At 39.8% G+C, this 15,250-nt stretch overlaps 1 protein-coding gene across 3 annotated transcripts in view; it reads right to left on the bottom strand.

Moving 5' to 3' along the window:
- Positions 1-15,250, bottom strand: part of kat2a (K(lysine) acetyltransferase 2A) — a 41,945-nt gene that overhangs the window by 9,466 nt on the left and 17,229 nt on the right. For 2 of the 3 annotated variants that reach the window (XR_015752487.1, XR_015752486.1), the window contains exons 9-14: positions 13,830-13,966; positions 12,251-12,459; positions 11,434-11,560; positions 2,530-2,640; positions 2,282-2,425; positions 236-402 (exon numbers count right to left, since the gene is read on the bottom strand). Coding sequence is in view for 1 of the 3 variants with exons in the window: in XM_087977813.1 (XP_087833939.1) it covers positions 288-402; positions 2,282-2,425; positions 2,530-2,640; positions 11,434-11,560; positions 12,251-12,459; positions 13,830-13,966 (843 nt within the window). In the remaining 2 variants the exon portion in view is untranslated. The remainder of the gene's footprint in view (positions 1-235; positions 403-2,281; positions 2,426-2,529; positions 2,641-11,433; positions 11,561-12,250; positions 12,460-13,829; positions 13,967-15,250) is intronic. The other variant, XM_087977813.1, reaches the window with a different exon arrangement.

Genomic DNA, 15,250 nt, shown 5'->3' on the forward strand with positions numbered 1-15,250 from the left:
GAGAATGTAGAATTCAAAGTACAAACAGATTAGCCCTGAATGGTAGAGCAGGCACAAGGACTGAATGATCAACTTCTAGTTCTGTTTTCATAGCACAGTTAACTAAAATTTGTTTCGATCTTGCTCCAAGATCAAGTCTTCATTAAAACAGATCACATACATTCCTGCATTGTTTACCATACATTTCCTGCATAATGATATTGATGTATCTATCATATTCTCATAATCAATGTACCTTCAGCATTTCTACGCATTCTTTATTCACTCTTCTGAAATGGAAAACTTACGAATTCCAGGTATACTCTCAATGGGTATCTGCCGAACTCCTTCCTTGAAGCAGGTGAGGCCAGGGTAAACCTTCCGAATCTGAGCTTGCTTTCTCTCAATCAACTTCTTAATGATCTGTATGGGAGGCAGAGGTTTACAATGGCTTCGATTAGAATAGGTTGATAGAACTGTAACCAACTAGGAGAAAGTGAGGACTGCAGATGCTGTTTTTTCCAATCCTTGTAAGAAGGGCTTATGCCCGAAACATCGATTCTCTTGCTCCTTGGATGCTGCCTGACCTGCTGCGCTTTTCCAGCAACACATTTTTCAGAACTGTAACCAATTTGGGGGAAAAAATGCTACCCAGATGCTCTACATGCTGAAAATTTGCAGTATGTTAAACGTTTTTTTTAAACACAGGAACATGAATAATTTTAAGTAGTTAGCAATATTCATGCATTATTACCTTTTCGAATTGATGCTCAACAGCTGAGAAACATTTTTTAAAATGGCTTGTGTCTTGTTATACAACTAAACTTTTCTTTGACATGCATAACTTGTACAAAAATGTCACTTGTAAATGGTACTAACACCAACAGAGATACAACTACAGAGAGAATCTAGGTACAGCTTAGGTTTTCAACAGATATTTAGGTGAATAGAATATTAAACATATATATTGAACTAGTCACTCACAGCTGGTATGTAATGCTTTACAGATTTTGGACAGGACTTTTCTTCCTCAGTTGCTATCCTGCCTTTGGGATACAAGTCAAGTCAGCCACCTATAAATGTTGGCTAGGGGAGGCAAAGGGTGGCTTTTGGAAAACATGGCCAATTTAGCACCCACCTTTGTGGACCCAATCCAATCAAGATCAGTGGTTGGAGTTCAGGGTCTGAACATCCACTGGGAGGTGTTTGGCCAAATATCAGTTGCCCTGCTGCAGGAGCGCATGTTGCTGGAGTATGTAGACAGGTGTGAGGATGCCCCCATTCCTGAACTGTTGGCAACATATGTGGCTATGCAGTAAATAAGAGTGCCAGAAGGTTTGAACCGGCACACAAGGGGGGAATCGCCACTACTATTGAGAGGTTTTGAAGCAACAACTTGCATACCAAATGGTGCCTTTGTCTTCAATGCTGGGGGGGGGGGGGGGGGGGGGGGTGGGGAGGTGGAATTTGCACATGTGCACTGTTGGGGAGGGGGGGGGGGTTGAACAGAACAAGGTAGCTCTGAAGAACTCATATTGGATTTGTAATGTTAACTCTGGCAGTATCTGAGAAGAGAGAAACAGACTTGCTGAGTTCCTCCAGCACTTGTGTTTGTTTCAGATTCTATGGTATTGTGCTTTTGTTCAGGTAGATCTGTGATAAGGTGGAAGGCAGAAGTGATTAAATGTTAAAATGAGTAATGATGCAAAGCAAAAGAACACGGTCAAAGGACAGCACAAAAAACAAAAGATATGTCTGGTGGAGCTGTAAATGACAACAGCAGAATCATGACCAGCATTTGTTGCAATGTCATCAGGGTTGGAAGATAATTAATAAGGTGACACTGGCTTTGTGCTGCAGTTGTTTTACATCACACGATTCTTTCCTTATTTTGATATTTTAAGTATAAAAATTTGTTAATAATGGAACTCTTTGAAGTAAACATTGTAATGACTTTCTCGCTCCAGTGATGACACTGCAGGAAGAGCAACTACAATGTGATAAAATTACACGTGGACATAAGAATTTATAAGCCAAAAAAAATGAACAAGTTTATACAATTTAAAGTTTTAAATATTTGTAAAGAATACCTAATTTAAAAAAAAAGGTTAAATCACTAGAAAGTATTAAACCTGGCACTGAAGCCATGACTGCCTTCAAGACTACATGGTTTAACTAAAGCCCTATACTCAGGCTAGATAACTATTGTGTAATATTATCACACATCTAAGCCAAACATACAGAAGTAATGGTCTCTAACAATACAGAAATAATATTTCTCAAGTGGGTTAGATGGTCTTACCTCTTTCTGCTTCTTTATAATGTGAGACAATTCAGTGTAAGGGATTTTGGGATTAAGCTCACATTCCATTAATGTTGCTCCTTCATAGTCCTTGATGTAACCCACATATCGGGTTTTGGGAACCTTTATATCCTTTGAAAATCCCTGAAAAGAGACAGAACAAAGTATCATAAAGTTAAGTTCATTTTTATTAAAATCAATGTTGTGTCTTGAATCCATGAATCTGATTTTTCTGATCACAGCAGTACCTGCTTTTTGAAGTAGCCAATGGCATATTCATCAGCATATGTCAGGAAATGCAGAATGTTGTGCTTAATGTGATATTCCTTCAGGTGATTCATCAAATGTGTCCCATAACCCTGTTATATTGAAATATTATTAGTTAATATGTATTTCCTATACATTCACTGGTGCATACTAGTGAGAGAACATACACTTCACACAAGTTCAATGAAAAGCTCATCTCAACACCCAGGATTGAACAACCGCAAAAATTTCAGTCTCATTGAAGTTTGAACTATTGCACTAAGAACAGAATGAGTCACATGAAAAACAAATTTAAATTAAACTTTTGTCCAACAGATACAATAATTTTTTTTTTAAAAAATGCATTGGTAGACAAAACATATAAAAACCACTTTTTTTCATACCATTATGATAGCATAATTCAATTATGCCCCACTTTTGCACAAGTCATCAGCAATGTGATAAATACACAATAAAACCAACAAGGTGACCAATTTTCCTGACTAACATAAATAGTTCACACCAGGTTTGGTCACTAACAAGCAACAAACTTATTCTTTAATAAATGGTAACCAAAAATTTGGATTACTAATTACTACTGTGCAACTAAGCTACACTCTCTTAAAATGCTAAGCATACATACATGCTCATTCTTGAATAAAGGCAGACAAAAATAGACTACTTGACACAAATTTAATGGGTGGAAGAACAGACAGGGAAAAACAAATTCTGCAGGGTGACTGGTTTCTCACAATTCTTGTGTTTTTTCATGGTAATCTCTACTCAATAATTGATCATATAAGACCTAGGTCTTTTCTCATAGTAAAGCTCTCTCTTTTCAGAGCCTTCAAGCTTCATATTTTTTATTCAAAGAGATGAGAGATGCTTGCTTTTTCTTCGGCTTCTGATGTCTTAGTGGACCAAGCGTAAGTCTATTCCAAATTGCAACTAGACTGACCCAAGGGCTGTCATTAAGTACTTTTCCTGAACTATAAAGACTCCTTGTGTTACTGTCTCGAAGTATCCACCGCACCGCTTGGTGGAAACTTTAGCTTGTATGGCTAAAGTTTACACAACACAATCTCAGTTGGTCTTCAACTTACAAACCTTTCGTGGAATATTTGGCCACATACAGTCTAAATTCCAATTTCCAGTTAATAATCCAAAATGGAAGAACATCTTTGATGCTTTGCACTAGCTCAACAAGAAAATAGGATAACCTGAAATTTATATTGTACTATTTATAAATAAATAAATAAATTATCCAAAGACATTTTGCAGCTGATCTTGCCAAACAGAAGTAAATTGATGAAGGAGCCTGGGATGGATAAGGAGGTAATAATGCAATGCTAGTCAGATGTAGACATGACTGGATGGCAGGAGTGAAACCAAAAGGTAATCTATTTATGTTAAGTGGTATTGGAAAATAATGGTCAGGTCAGAGGTGTTTTGATCTTGTAGAATTAGGTGAGGGGCAAATGGATCTGGTAGTATGGCAACTATTTTGTTCTCATTTTCATTGAAAGATGTACAAAAATATGCCATATATTAGAACCTGTGCTTGAAAGTCAGCTATTCACAATCTATTTCTAAATGATTTGGAAGTAGTATTAAATGTACTATTTCCCAATTGTCAGGTTACACAGAACTAGTGAGAGTGAGGGTTGCAAACAGGTGTGAAGACAATTTCAGAGAATTGGATCAGTTAAGTGAAAAGGTAAAAATCTGGTAGGTGGACTATAACATGGGGGGGGGGGGGGGGGGGGCTGGGAAGCTTTGAATTTTAAGGGAACCTCGATATCTTTGTTCATTAATCACTGAAAGATAACATGAAGGTACAGGAAGCAATTAAGGTGACAAATGGCACTTCAGCCTTTATTATAGTAGAACGAGTACAGAATTGAAGATGTCTTACTACAATTCTATAAAGCCTGACAAGATGGAGGACGGGAAAATTTCTGGCTGTAAGAGCTGCTCCTTTATTGGAGGTATTTTAGGTGTTGGAGGTGATTTCCTAGAATTCCAGGAGGAGCAATTACTGTTTTATATGCTGTTGCACTGTTTTGGAACTTTGGGAAAAAAAAAAGTCAAAACAACAGCAGATTAAAAGGGAGAAGAGCAGACAAAGGAAGCACATGGTGAGGACAGTGCAAGAGAGCACGCGAGAGAGAGAGCGCGCGCGAGAGAGAGAGCGCGAGAGAGCCTGCACAGTTACCGCCTTTGCTGTTTGAATTCGTGTATCGCTGGACATCAGAGTGCATCTGGGAAAATTAACAAACAGTGAAATTCACAACTGATCTTGGATGAACTTTTGGGCGAAGTTCACAACACAGAATCAGATAAGTTAATTGTTGTTTTAAGTCTGTCCAAGAGAAAGGCTGCAGTAGTGAGTATAGTGGATTTTATGTTTTTGGAGATAAGTCTCTTGACTAAACTTAAAATATAAGCCTAGCTATTAATTTAACCTGGGGCAGTGTTTGTAGAGAATAAGATGATGTATTTTCTGGGTCTGTAGATTGTGAAGGAGCAAAAATGGCCTTTGCAGTGATATGTACTTCTTGTCAAATGTGGCAGTTTAAAGAGAGTATAAGGGTTACTAAAGATTATATCTGCCATCAATGCTGTTGGACGCGAATCTTATCAGATCAAGTGGATCGGTTGGAGAGACAGTTAGAAGCGATAAGGAATTTGCAACAGCAACAGTATGTGATGGATGGCAGTTATAGGAAGGGGGGAAAGTCTCAGATACAGTCACATAGATGGGTTAACTCCAGGAAGGGTAAGAGAGGTCGGCACCTAGGGCAGGAATCTTTTGTGGGTATACCCATTTCAAACAGGTATGCTGTTTTGGAAAATGTAGGGGTGATGGATTCTCAGGGGAACGTAGCACGAACAGCCAAGTTTCTGGTATTGAGACTGGCTCTAATGCAACGAGGGGTACGTCGGCTTTCAAGAGATCAATTGTGTTAGGGGATTCTGTAGTCAGAGGTACAGACAGACGTTTCTGTGGCCAACAGAGAAGAAGCAGAATGGTGTGTTGTTTCCCTGGTGCCAGGATCAAGGATGTCTCAGAGAGGGTGCAGAATGTTCTCACGGGGGAAGAGGGACCAGCCGGAGGTCATTGTCCACATTGGAACCAACGACATTGGAAGGGAAACATTTGAGACTCTGAAGGGAGATTACAGAGAGTTAGGCAGAAATTTAAAAAGGAGGTCCTCAAGAATAGTAATATCTGGATTACTCCCAGTGCTACGAACTAGTGAGGGCAGGAATAGGATGATAGAGCAGATGAATGCATGGCTGAGGAGCTGATGTATGGGAGAAGGATTCACATTTTTGGATCATTGGAATTTCTTTTGGGGTAGAAGTGACCTGTACAAGAAGGACAGATTGCATCTAAATTGGAAGGGGACTAATATACTGGCAGGGAAATTTGCTGCTTGGGAGGATTTAAACTAGTAAGGTGGGGGGGGACCCAAGGAGATAGTGAGGAAAGAGATCGATCTGAGATGGGTACAGCTGAGAACAGAAGCAAGTCAAACAGTCAGGGACAAGGTAGGACTGATAAATTAAACTGCATTTATTTCAATGCAAGGAGCCTAACAGGGAAGGCAGATGAACTCAGGGCATGGTTAGGAACATGGGACTGGGATATCATAGCAATTACGGAAACATGGCTCAGGGATGGGCAGGACTGGCAGTTTAATGTTCCAGGATACAAATGCTACAGGAAAGATAGAAAGGGAAGCAAGAGGGGAGGGGGAGTGGCATTTTTGATAAGGGATAACATTACAGCTGTGCTGAGGGAGGATATTCCTGGAAATACATCCGGGGAAGTTATTTGGGTGGAACTGAGAAATAAGAAAGGGATGATCACCTTATTGGGATTGTATTAATGACCCCCAAATAGTCAGAGGGAAATTGAGAAATAAACTTGTAAGGAGGTCTCAGCTTTCTGTAAGAATAATAGGGTAGCTATGGTAGGGGATTTTAACTTTCCAAACATTGACTGGGACTGCCATAGTGTTAAAGGATTAGATGGAGAGGAATTTGTTAATTGTGTATAAGACAATTTTCTGATTCAGTATGTGGATGTACCTACTCGAGAAGGTGCAAAACGTGACCTACTCTTGGGAAGTAAGGCAGGGCAGGTGACTGAGGTGACAGTGAGGGGAGCACTTTGGGGCCAGCGACCATAATTCTATTCGTTCTAAAATAGTGATGGAAAAGGATAGACCAGATCTAAAAGTTGAAGTCCTAAATTGGAGAAAGGCCAATTTTGACGGTATTAGGCAAGAACTTCCAAAAGCTGATTGGAGGCAGATGTTTGCAAGTAAAGGGACGGATGGAAAATGGGAATCCTTCAGAAATGAGATAACAAGAATCCAGAGAAAGTATATTCCTGTCAGGGTGAAAGGGAAGGCTGGTAGGTATAGGGAATGCTGGATGACTAAAGAAATTGAGGGTTTGGTTAAGAAAAAGAAGGAAGCATATGTCAGGTACAGGACAGATCGAGTGAATCCTTAGAAGAGTATAAAGAAAGTAGGAGTATATTTAAGAGGGAAATCAGGAGGGCAAAACGGGAACATGAGATAGCTTTGACAAACAGAATTAAAGAGAATCCAAAGGGTTTTTACAAATATATTAAGGACAAAAGGGCAACTAGGGAGAGAATAGGGCTCCTCAAAGATCAGCAAGGCAGTCTTCGTTTGGAGTCACAGAAAATGGGGGAGATACTAAATGAATATTTTGCATCAATATTTACGGTGGAAAAGGATATAGAAGATATAGACTGTAGAGAAATAGATAGTGACATCTTGCAAAATGTCCAGATTACAGGGGGGGGGGGGGGGGGGGGGGGGGGGGGGGGGGAGTGCTGGATGTCTTGAAACGGTTAAAAGTGGATAAGTCACCAGGACCTGATCAGGAGTACCCAAGAACTCTGTGGGAAGCTAGAGAAGTGATTGCTGGGCTTCTTGCTGAGATATTTGTATCATCGATAGTCACAGGTGAGGAGTTGGAAGATTGGAGGTTGGCAAACGTGGTGCCACTGTTTAAGGGCAGTAAAGACAAGCCAGGGAACTATAGACTGGTGAGCCTGACCTCGGTGGTGGAGGGAATCCTGAGGGACAGGATGTACACGTATTTGGAAAGGCAAGGACTGATTCGGGATAGTCAACATGGCTTTGTGCGGGGGAAATCATGTCTCACAAACCTGATTGAGTTTTTTGAAGAAGTGACAAAGAAGATTGATGAGAGCAGAGCAGTAGATGTGATCTATATGTAAGGCGTTCGACAAGGTTCCCCATGGGAGACTGATTAGCAAGGTTAGATCTCATGGAATACAGGGAGAACTAGCCATTTGGATAGAGAACTGGCTCAAAGACAGATGGTGGTGGTGGAGGGTGGTTTTTCAGACTGGAGGCCTGTGACCAGTGGAGTGCCACAAGATTCGGTGCTGGGCCCACTACTTTTTGTCATTTACATAAATGATTTGGATGTGAGCATAAGAGGTACAGTTAGGAAGTTTGCAGATGACACCAAAATTGGTGGTGTAGTGGACAGCAAAGAGGGTTACCTCAGATTACAACAGGATCTGGACCAGATGGGCCAATGGGCTGAGAAGTGGCAGAGGGAGTTTAATTCAGATAAATGCGAGGTGCTGCATTTTGGGAAAGCAAATCTTAGCAGGACTTATACCCTTAATGGAAAGGTCGTAGGGAGTGTTGCTGAACAAAGAGACCTTGGAGTGCAGGTTCATAGCTCCTTGAAAGTGGATAGGATAGTGAAGAAGGCGTTTGGTATGCTTCCTTTATTGGTCACAGTATTGAGTACAGGAGTTGGGAGGTCATGTTGCAGCTGTACAGGACATTGGTTAGGCCACTGTTTGAATATTGCGTGCAATTCTGGTCTCCTTCCTATCGGAAAGATGTTGTGAAACTGGAAAGGGTTCAGAAAAGATTTAAAAGGATGTCGCCAGGGTTGAAGGTTCTGAGCTACAGGGAGAGGTTGAACAGGCTGGGGCTGTTTTCCCTGGAGCGCGGAGGCTGAGGGGTTACCTTATAGAGATTTTAAAAATTATGAGGGGCATAGATAGGATGAATAGGCAAAGTCTTTTCCCTGGGGTCGGGGAGTCCAGAACTAGAGGGCATAGGTTTAGGGTGAGAGTGGAAAGATATAAAAAAGGGACCCAAGGGGAAACTTTTTCACGCAGAGGGTGGTACGTGTATGGAATGAGCTGCCAGAGGATGTGGTGGAGGCTGGTACAATTGCAACATTTAAGAGGCATTTGTATGGTATATGAATAGGAAGGGTTTGGAGGGATATGGGCCGGGTGCTGGCAGGTGGGACTAAATTGGGTTGGGATGTCTGGTCGGCGTGGACGGGTTGGACCGAAAGGTCTGTTTCCATGCTGTACATCTCTGACTCTATGATTCTATGACCATATGCAGAATAGCGTGTTCAGTCTGGTCTCCTTACCGGAGGAAAGATAGGCAGAAAAGCAAGCTTAACGAACACTTAAGGTGGCTAAAAGATAGATAGATAGGTTAAATGAATGGACAAAAATGTAGCTACCATGTGGATAAAAAGCACAATATCTAAATGGTAAAAGAATGCAGATAGAATGTGCCCTAACGCATGAATTGCGAAAGGCTCGTATACAGGTACAACAAGCAATTAGGAAAGCCAATAGAACACTGTCAGTTATTGAGGGGGAAAATTGAATACAAAGAAAGTCAGGAAAACTAAACACACTATTCCAGTTGGGTTGCACCAAGTCTCAGAATTGTAGGGAGATATTTTCAAGGCCAACATACCATTTCTCTTCTTAATTCCTTTTAAAGAAGTCAAAAGTCACAACACTAGATTATAGTCCAACAGGTTTATTTTAAATCCCGAGCTTTTGAAGCGTTGCTCCTTCATCAGAGGACTGCTACCTCAGTCTAATACCAGCACTTCCACAACATGGCTTTTAAAGACAGAGTTGGATAGAATCTTGGTAATCAAGGGGGTAAAAAGCTAGTAGGGATAAGCGGATTTGCAGTTACAGTCAGATCATATTAAATGGCAGAGAAGGCTCAAGGGGCTGAATGGCTCCTATCCAGTTGCTTGCCATTGAGGTAGTAGAACTGAAGGATCAAACTAAATCTGGAGATGGAGCGATTATCCTGCATGGAAAGAATGAATACAATGGGTCGTATTCACCAGGGTTGAGAAGTTTTTACCGGGTAGATACAGGAAAGTATCTGTTTTTGTTGGGGTGGGGGTGGGAAGAGTTCTAGAACCAGGGAACACAATCTTAACAGAAGGGGTAGGACATTTAGGACTGAGATGATGTGGAATTTCTTCAAAGACTGAATTTTTAGAATGCTCTGTCTCGAGTTCTGTGGGGGCTCAGTCATTGAGTCTGTTCAATGACCTACTTCTGCTCATATTTCTCATTTTCTTGACAAACATGTCTTGTCAAATTGTGTACAGCGTTATTTCATGAGACAGGAGAAAACAGGAGTGTGAAATGCATGTGGTTTTATATTTTCAGAGCCACAATTTGATCAGAGATGTTTTTTTAAAACTTTTACTAATTGCAGACAACACTTGGCAGCACTGAATTCACCAGCTTCATTGTATAAGCTTTTACATATCTCTCAAAGTTTTGTTTTTTATTCAATGATCATGTTTGAATCAATATTGTTAGTAAAATGGCATCAACATTTCTTACACAGACCTTCCAGCATTGTGAGCATTTGTTTGAAAGCTGAGAAAAGGTTACTGCTGCTTTCCGCCACTACTTCTAAGAAATAACGTGTACAATCTGCCCTTTTAATACTGGCGAACTAAAACCATATAGTTGTGAGAATGGTCTGTCAAACCTTGCAGTGCATATTTCCTTAGAGGGGAGATAATCAATGTAATCAATATTAAAATGCATGATGTATTAAAATGCATAACATCTCTATATTGGAACTGCAACTTATTTTCGATACTGACAGTTGATTGTAGTTTTCTTTTATTGTCTAGATAATTTCAGTTCATTGACATGGCATTCATTACTACTGTGTGAAATACGCTATGTACTATGTATTGTTTACAAGCTTTCTCATTTGAAACAAACAGGTCAGGCAAAGATGAAAAAACAGACATGAAGTTCAATTTTAGCAAGTTTTGAGAAGATTTGTAGCTGAGGTTGAGGTTCTGGATATAGGTTTGCTCGCTGAGCTGGAAGGTTCATTTCGTCAGCCTACTAGGTAACATCTTCAGCTTGTAGTCTGAATAGGGTCTTTCAAGCATAACTAATATCATTTACAAAATACCGTCTAAGGACTGTAACCAACATTACATTGGACAAACAGGCAGAAAACGAGCTACCAGGATACATGAGCACCAACTAGCCACAAAACGACATGATCCTCTCTCACTAGTATCTTTACATACAGATAAGGAAGGACACCACTTCGACTGGGACAACACATCCATCCTAGGACAAGCCAAACAAAGACACGTACGAGAATTCCTAGAAGCGTGGCATTCCAACCGGAACTCTATCAACAAACACATCGAGTTAGACCCCATCTACCACCCCCTGAGAAAAAGAACAGGAAGTGACTTCACCACAGAAAATGACATCACCAACCCAAAGAAACCCAAACACAAATAGAAAGCAGGAATTATCAGCAGTGCTTCACCTAAGGCCCACGAGGTAACATCTTCAGTAGGGTAATGAAACGTCTGGAAATGAACCTTCCAGCTCAGCGAGCAAACCTACATAAAGTTCAACTGCCATGGATCACAGGTTAACTCAGCTCCCTTATAGAGATGTAATGAATGGTGGGGCGAACAGCTGATTCCTGTTCCTGTGGTATACAAGGACCCCCTGAAAGGAATTGTTCCAGGAAATTATTCCTCACCTTCACCTGCTCGTTGGAGGTGACAGCACAAAATACAATTTCTGTGAATCCTTGAGTGGGAAACATTCTAAAGCATATTCCTCCAATGACTCGACCATCTTTGATCAGGGCCAAGGTCTTGTGCTTTCTGTAGGAACAGGGTGTGTCACATATTGTGCTATAGTTGAAACAGGTTTTGCAAAGTTCATTAAATATAAAGATAATACAACCTGTTTTAGTTTAATCTCAGATTTAAGAGGTTACCTGTGATGCTTACACAAATGGTACTGAAATACTCAGTTCCTATTTCAAGGATACAATCAAAAATGTCACCATTAACTGCAATTTGAAATACAATTTAGATAGATACACAGACCAATAAATGCATAACTATTTTTACCATCAACTTCAAATGCTTTAATTTCAATGTGTCACAACTCAGGACATTTTACTGAAGTGAACACAAGTTGGTTAAAATTTATTTTCTCAATGTGTCGCAACATTGAAAACATATTCATGAAGACTGTTTCCTTAAAAATATTAAAAGGTAGCTCAGAGCCAAATTAAAAGATTTATTTGAAATAAACCAGAATTATCCCTCTTTCCCTAAATAAATTTCAAAATGGCTCATGTATGAGCTCACTGAATATTTCAATTCTAACCAAAAAGAAACTATATACATCAGTTGGTCTTCTAGCAGTTAAGATTTCTAAGTAGTTCTTAGAAGTTTTCTATTTTATATAGAAGGTACATATTTTAAAAATCATTGCTGATTATAAGGTATCATTTGTCTTTGTGAAACTCAGCTACATCATGAAATGCTCCAAAAAGTACTTACGGGTCAAAGACAAGCCTTGTGATGTATTCTTTTGGCATACGTGGCAACTGATGTGAGAAAACATTTTGTAAGCCAACCAACCACATCATTATTTTCTTATTTGACCTCTGAGAAAGTGAGTTTCCTATGACATGAAATTCAATAACACCTCGCCGCTCCTCCAGACGTGCAGCTTCATCACGAGCTGCATTTGCAGACAACAAATTTGTCTAAAAGAAACCCACAAACAAAATGTACATTAGAATTCTCAACCATTGCCTACAACTCTTAAGCAACTCAGTTCATTCTCATCAGCAAAACTTCAAGGGAAAGGTTTGTTTTAAAGTAAAACAGAAAAATTGATGAACTTGCAGCAGTATAGTTACAGTACTATCTAAATAATGAATTACAACATAGGATACAAGATGCAATAACTTAAATTTACCAATTTGCTTTGCAATGCTTTTTCTGCTGCTTGTTTGTAAATTAAAGCACCATATTTGATTATCATCTCCCACATAAATGTCCTTATTCACAACAAAGTAAACAAAAGGAAATAAACGGAAGGGAAGACAGCATCGCCGATTCTTGCACAGGTGGTCATGGGCGTTTTGGGGCAGGGCGAAAATGTACACCAGAAATGACAGAGCATAATGCATTGAATGTGAAGGCTTATGAATTGGATGGCAGGGACAAGGGGAAACCTACTATACGCTTCAGTGAACATTGTGATGGAGAATCAGCGGCTGATGATCTACGAAGACCTATAGAAAAATCTGTTCTGCAAAATTGCATTTTTGGAGAGGAGATAGAGAAAAACTGGGAACTCTTACTGGAAGTGGGATGGATGAAGCAAAATCAAGTTAGATATGGGAATCTATGCATTCAATTGATAAATGAAGATGGAGAAGTCAAGAAAGCGGTAAACTGGAGATAGGATCTATGAAGGCAAGGGAAGGTTAGAAAGTAGAAGCAAAGTTGATTAAACATTTCAATTTGTGAGCACAGGAGAAAATGAATTCTACTCTTTTGTTCCTAAATACCTTCAACAATCATTGATATACAAAATAAATAGTGAGGGACAGGACCCAAACTAGCATGGAATAAAATTCTTAAAAAAGCCCATTAAAATGACAGACAAAAGTAGGACCGTTTGAGTATCCATAGTAACATAGCTTGTATTTGGAGGAAGTGAGTGGAGTGAAAGGAGAAAATGTTTCAACGTGAACAAGTTCACGAGGGGGAGAATGCAGCAATGGATGAGACAGGTTGAGCCCCATTTTAGTGAAAAAAGGGACCTAGGTATGTCAGGTCCTCCTAAAGAACAATGGCTTAGAGGGATTGGAGGCATGTGGTGAGACAGAGACAAGGAAACATTCAATTTGTGGAGGACTTGGCACAGTCATAGATGTACGTGGGAAGAAACCATGCCAGGGAAGAAACAAATGCAACTGAAATAGGAAACAGCATCACAACTGATTCCTTAGTCCATACCTATGCAGACGCACTTTTAAGATAGGGAATATTGATTGATATTCCCCCCTTGAACTAAAATGATGAGGTTCATAGATACATTGTATTATTTCCAGCAGTAACCTACCTCTGGGCCCAACATAGCTGCTGGGTCTGTGATAGTCAACATTACTTCATTAACCAGCTCCATAGGAATGTCACCCATCACACGCATCCTCTTTGCATCTTCGAGGGTCATGGTGTCAGACATTTTCCTTTTTTCACCTGTAAGAGGCCAACAATTACCTTGAAGTGTTGGATTTTCTTTTTAAAAAGTTTCAAAAGCACGGCTTCAGGCAATTCACAAATTCAACCACTTGTCTTTATCCAAGTTAATTTGTCTCAGCCAGAGCTGACCACAATAGTAAAATTACCTTCATTGCCTCTGTTCTGAAAACATGTACACAAATAATGGATAAATATTGCACTTAGATGCCATCAAGATTCAGCTGCCTCTTAAAGCCAGTTTGCACTCTGCAAAAATAACAGCTTGATCTGTATTTGCTGTGTTTTTATCTGCCTGACTGCATTCCAGTAACTAGATGTCTATGCCACTGGATCATAGCAGGCTGGCTATAACAGGGCTGACCCTACTGCTAAATACCCTATTGACCCGAGTTGCACAGACTCTCGAGCAAAGAGCAACTCCTGGTAGCAATGAAATCAGATCCAGTAACTATCACCATGTTCTGGAGGAAAACTAGGTAGACACTTTTTTTTGAGGGTCTGCATACTAAACTCATCAATGCTAGGTTGCTTGCAAAAAGGAAGGGAATTCACAAGTGAATCATCAGTTTTCCTCTCTCGTGTGACATTGGCAAATACCTTGAAATTAGTTAATTCTACTCTGAGCAGGGAATGATACACACTATAGGAAGAGTGAAAGGAATCCGGAAGAAAACTTACCCCACTTTATTGGACTTACATTAGAAAGGATTCTAAGTCATTGAGAGAGAGGAAAAAAGTGTATGTACAGTATTAAGCTTTCCTGTCACTGTGCTCGTTGCTAAACCAGATATAGCAAAAGTGATGTAACCTATTAACATGGATCTCAAAAGTTCCTTCATTGGAGATTAAGTTTCCTTTTTCACTTCAACACAGAAAACTATGCCATCAGGTCACTCCATTTAAAATGTGAATTCCCCTACAACTGTATTTTTGCATGGCATTAAAGAAAATTGCTGCTGTGATTTAGAAGGCTCGTAACAATTTAAAGCATATGTCAATAAATGGTGTGTGGATGCCACCATCTGACCAAGATGTATAACTGCATATTTAAGAAAAGCAGCAAATGTGACGAGAACATCAGTAGCTAATCTTGGCAAGCACAGCTAGGTTAAGCCTTGAATATTTAAGTCATGCTACAATACATCATCTATTATCTAGCACTTCATGTCTACTTCTTTCCATTTGTCATGCTAAATGGTAGGTGCTTACTCGACAAGCACAAAATAGTATAGAGATGGCTCACAGCCTCATCAATTAACTTGGCTGTTATATCATGGTACA

This window comes from Chiloscyllium plagiosum, unplaced genomic scaffold (assembly GCF_037043375.1).
Source record: "Chiloscyllium plagiosum isolate Xiang-an unplaced genomic scaffold, Cpla_swu_hap1 HiC_scaffold_32, whole genome shotgun sequence".
Lineage (NCBI taxonomy): Eukaryota > Metazoa > Chordata > Chondrichthyes > Orectolobiformes > Hemiscylliidae > Chiloscyllium > Chiloscyllium plagiosum.